Source organism: Octodon degus, unplaced genomic scaffold (assembly GCF_000260255.1).
Source record: "Octodon degus isolate 3935 unplaced genomic scaffold, OctDeg1.0 scaffold00079, whole genome shotgun sequence".
NCBI classification, from domain to species: domain Eukaryota; kingdom Metazoa; phylum Chordata; class Mammalia; order Rodentia; family Octodontidae; genus Octodon; species Octodon degus.
This window is the reverse complement of record NW_004524655.1, coordinates 3,073,889-3,078,788: the sequence shown is the minus strand read 5'-3', so window position 1 is coordinate 3,078,788 and position 4,900 is coordinate 3,073,889. Positions and strand designations below refer to the sequence as shown.

At 52.2% G+C, this 4,900-nt stretch overlaps 1 protein-coding gene across 2 annotated transcripts in view; it reads left to right on the top strand.

The window, feature by feature from the left end:
• The window catches only part of Fbxo21 (F-box protein 21), a 39,227-nt gene that overhangs the window by 21,836 nt on the left and 12,491 nt on the right, over window positions 1-4,900 (top strand). For both annotated transcript variants that reach the window (XM_004636225.2, XM_004636226.3), the window contains exon 9: window positions 292-424. In XM_004636225.2, the coding sequence (XP_004636282.1) occupies window positions 292-424 (133 nt within the window). The remainder of the gene's footprint in view (window positions 1-291; window positions 425-4,900) is intronic.

Sequence of the window (4,900 nt, the reverse complement as noted above, 5' to 3'; positions counted from 1 at the left end):
ACCACATGCCAGCCAGCCGCGCCCCCTGGTGGGCTGAGCTGGCCACACACACACACACACACACACACATACAATAAATGTTAAAATAAAAAAAAAAAGATTTTTATCTTAGTGTAAGGTTTATATTTACTGTGTATTTTGTTAAGAGCATTACAACTTTTCTGAACAGAGAGGAGAATATTAGAATCAAAATATTTGGGATTTGTATCAGTGACTTTTAAAACCCCACACTTAGACAAGGTAGGGACCTGGCAAAAGGAATAAAGATGTCACAAAAGCCAATTTCCCCAGGGAAGGCATCGACCAGTCGTACCAGCTTCTCAGGGACTCCCTGGACCTCTACCTGGCCATGTACCCGGACCAAGTGCAGCTTCTGCTCCTCCAAGCCAGACTCTACTTCCACCTGGGAATCTGGCCAGAGAAGGTAATTATTTTATTTTGATGCTTTTTCACTCACCTTAGAGAGTTGTAGACCGAAGGGCACTTGTTTTGAGCTAGCCCTGTATTGATCAGGGGAATGAGCACCAGTTTTCCTAATCTTGTCCCACCAGTTATACTTTTCCCGTCCCTTGGTAGCCTGAGACATTGGTTCTGTGATGAGGAGTTGCCCCTTCTGTTTGCGATTGTCCCTCAGTACCCAGACGCACAGAGCCAGCTCCTGCCACTGCTGCACTGGGCTCTGAGCTTCGGCTTCCCTGAGTCACCTTCATTCTGCGAGGAAGATAAAACTAAATGTTAGCACCTAAGTGGCCATAAATAAATACCCTGTTCACTGCGGAGAAGCTAGGTGTTTGATCTGCTCAGGTCTTCCATCTGACCTTGGTAGGGATCAGACGAGCCTTTATAATTGCGGGGTTTCCTTACCGTTCCCTGTGAATGTTCCTGGGGCCGTGGGCCCCCTTTGACCCACAGCAGACCCTGTGAGAATGCCACAGCGCTGGAGCAGAGCACGCCTCTGGCACACCTCGTGTGGGTTTGGGGGCTTCATTGTGTTTGACAGTGCGGGAGGCAGCAGCCCAGGCCCACCACACTTGCTCTTCCCGGAGATACGTTAATAAGCTGTCTAGGGCAACATGCTGGGGAAACCAGATTCTGAGCTCGCACTGGGGTGTCGCCGCGGATTTATTCTCTGAGTTATAGAAAGGGGTAGACTCTGCCGACAGGAAGTAGGTACTGTAAATGCCTCTAGATTGCTTAGATCTACAGTGTCTGTTTAGTTCAGTCTGAAGATGTGAAGTGGGTCTAAGGAAGGCCATGTGGCAGGAAGCGCAGGCTTCTGTCCTAGATGCTGACCTCAGCCAAGGCGTGGAAGGGGGCAGTAGGAGAGTTCTGGGGAAATTGCTCTTCTGGTTCTTCACACACCAGTTGTCCATCATTAGTCTTCAGTGTTTCCATTGTTTTTTGTTTTTTCTTTTTGTTTTGTTTTTGGGTGTTTTTTTTTTTTTTTTTTTTTTTTTTTTTTTTTTTTTTTTTTTTTTCAGAACCGGGGATTGAACTCTCCATTGTTTTTTTGGTGGAACTGGGGATTGAACTCAGGCTCTTGAGCTTGCCAGGGAAGCGCTTATTCTACTGAGCCATCTCTCCAGCCCTAGTGTTTCTTATTTTATTCATTTACTTCTGATTCCTGGATGTACATTTTTTTTTTTTTTTTTTTTATTCCTGGATATACTTAACTAATTCCTGTCACTTTGCACTTTTGCTTTGTTAAGGAATTTCATGGTCACTTATGGGGTGCAGAGTGAAGATTATTTGGACAAATCCCATAGTTGAATGGCAAGTCAGCTGTCGGTGCTGTTGACAGCCTCTTTCCTGAGGGCCAGATCTGTGGGGGCTCTGGCGTCCTCCCCTCCTGCCAGCAGCTCTCTGCAGGACTCCCACTGTCCACTGCTGCTTGGGAGCTGCCCCCTGTCCTTTAGCAATTGCACACACCTTGCTGCCAGGCAGGTACCACTGCACCAGTTCCAAAGCTGCTACACAGAGAATGTGTTTTCTCTGGGCATCGTGCCAGGACAGAGCACTAGGCTGAGCTCATCCAGAGAGAGCAAGCTTGTTCCAGGTGCACCTGAGATGCCCTCCCCACAATGACCAGGGAATCAGAGGGAAGTGACCCCCCAAGAGGGGACAGGAAGCCAGAGCTCCCAGCGAGAAGTGTAAGTTGCCCCAGTTACTGGAGAAGGCTTCTCACCATGGGGGGATCAAACTGGGCCCCAGGAGATGAGGAGGCCTTTCCCAGCCGCAGAGGGGACCCTGTGGTACAGGAGCAGGGTGCACTCAGCCAGACCACGGGGCTCAGTGCAGCTGTGGATGTGGGCACACAGACGTGTGTCTGCAAGATTTCGGGGTGTGAGATGAGTTTGTGGAATGCTCTGGCCTAATGGTAAAAAGAAAACAACCCTGAGCTGGGAAGACCAGAAAGTTGCTGGTTTCTGTTGTATTAAATCAAGAAGAGCTAAGAAGTATTGGCCCTGTGGTCACTGCTGCAGTAATCCGGGATTAGTGTGACTATGGTGGAAACTGAGAGTGCCAGATGGTCATGTTTAAAAAGCCTCTAAGGTTTATCAAACACCTTCGTCTTCTCAGCAACCCTATGGGATTAGTGCTGTTTCCATTTTTGCCATTTTACAAATAATGAGTTATGCACGGAGGAATTGGATAGCTCGCTGGGGTCTCCTGTGCACACAAGGATGGCGCTCAGAACTCGGCCTTGGCAGGTGCCCACCTCCCTGCCCCCAGCTTCTGGGAATGGTGCAGCTAAGGCACAGCGCTGCTGCCAGAGCCTGTCTGACTTTGACCCATAGGTATCCCTTCCCTCTTTCTCTGCATTGCAGTGGAAAAGATGCCACTTGATTTTCCAGGGAAAATCCCCACACCTTTGTTAGGACATTTGCCTGTGACCAAAGCCTCTTCTCCTGCTCCCCACCCAGCCTTACAAACTGTCCCACTGCCTCCTCCATCACGCTCCCCCCTCCAGCACCAGACCGCTCCTGCCCTCCCCCAGGGCTCCATCCTGGCCAAAGAAGCCAGGACCCTTTCTGCTGAAGCAGTTCTCCTGTTGCCTAATCCAGGAGATGCGCTTCTTTCCTTATCTCTCTCCATGGCTGCAGCTACTCCGCCCCCTCCCCGCACCCTATGCTCTCTGTCCTCTGGTTCCCAGGCTCTTGCTGGCTTCTTGTCCTGTAGGTTCTAAGGATTTACACCGGGACCATCTCTAGCTTTCTTGTACTCTGCACCTTTGTGCAGCATCACCTCCCCGATGCCTCCTGTGTGCTGATGGCTCCCAGTTTTGGGCCCTAGAACATGGTATCCAGACCCCCTCCCCCACCTACCCATATCCATGCCTGCTTTAGCTCTGGCCCCAGCCCACTGGAAACTGTCCTCCAGGTCCATGCACAGGCCCCTGCTCTGTCTTCTTGCCTTTGTTCTGACACCTTATAGGCCTGTTTGATGTGTGGTAGCCAGAGTTATCTTCATAAAATGTCACTTCCATCCCTTCGCTGCCTGAGCCCCTCTGAGTGGTTCCCCTGCTGCTGTGGGACAAGACTGCGTGCTGCAGTATAGTTCACAGGTTCTCAGAGCCCGGGCCCTGCCAGCCCCTGTCCTCGCGCTGCCCCTGTGTTCCCTGCACTAGCCACATCCTCTATCTGTCTGTGCTGCCATCCTCTGCGTGTGTCATGTTCCCACCTGGACTGGTGTTGTGCTGGCTCCTCAGCTCTATTTGCAGCTCACTTGTGTCAGCATCAGCAGGCCTCCAGCCTTATGGGGTCCGCTCCAGCCCCACAAGGTCCAGTGCTTCAGCTGGCCCTGAGCTGGCCCTCCCAGAGCTCATCCGAGTCCATGTGCCACTGCCCAGCCTCCTCTGCTCAAGCCCTCTCTGACGATGGCCCACCCCTGCTCCTCACTCCTCATTCTCCACATGCTCAGCACACTTCTTGACACTTACTCTACTGAGCTATCTCCCTGGCCCTACTTCATTTTGTTAATGAATAATAAGCAGTGACCAGACTTCATTGGATAGCAAGAAAGGACCTCAGGTGGATCCAGATTTTCTAGTGTGGGGAAGTTTGCACCACACTGAGGGTGGTTGGGAGCGGCCTGTTTTGGGTTGGAGAACATGTGGAGTTAGGGTGTGTCATGCTTGTTCTGAGCAGGGCCTCTAGCTAGCTCCTAGCAGCTCCTAGTTGCCAGAAGCCCCAGAGCACTGGATCCTACACAGGTGGACATCAAGAAAGGCAAGAGCTTGACAGAGCCTCGGGGCAAACCTGGGATCCAAGCCAGCATGGGGTCAGCAGTACCAGCTGGTTATTGGACCCTTTCCTAAAGCCACCACACACGTGGCGTTGTAACCAGGTCAGAGCCCAGATAGCTCATGGAGCCCCAGTGCTCTGCAGCCCTTTCCAGGAAGTTTGCTGAGCTCTGTTGGAGGGAGAAGAGCGCCATAAGGCAGCGCAGCAGGGGCATTAGGGTTCCCACCTGAAATCGTTCTCTAAAAGTCATAACGTGCTTGGGGTACAGACCTAGAGCATTGATTGGGGACAGTGTGGTCCCTGTTGTCAGGACTGGCTTTTGTAAACAGACCAGGCCCCAAAGCACAGCTCCCTCTTGGCTATGCCCTATCCTGGACCCTCCCACCAGGCCCCTGGGTTGTGTTCCCTTCTCTCTCAGTCTGAGTTCAGCCTCTCCTTGGTGCTGGGAGAATTCCGGGTTGTGTCCTGCTGCAGCCGTCTGCTGGGGCGGAGTTGCTGGGCAAGAAGGGGACACTGTGCACAGAGGAGCAGAGCGGAGAAGCTGCAGGGGACGCACAGGACAGCCCCGGGCAGCACAGAGCGGCCTGTTAGTCAGCGGGCTGTGCTCAGCCATGAGGCCTCCTGCAGGTGGGAGCAGATAGGGCTTGGCTCTCTGT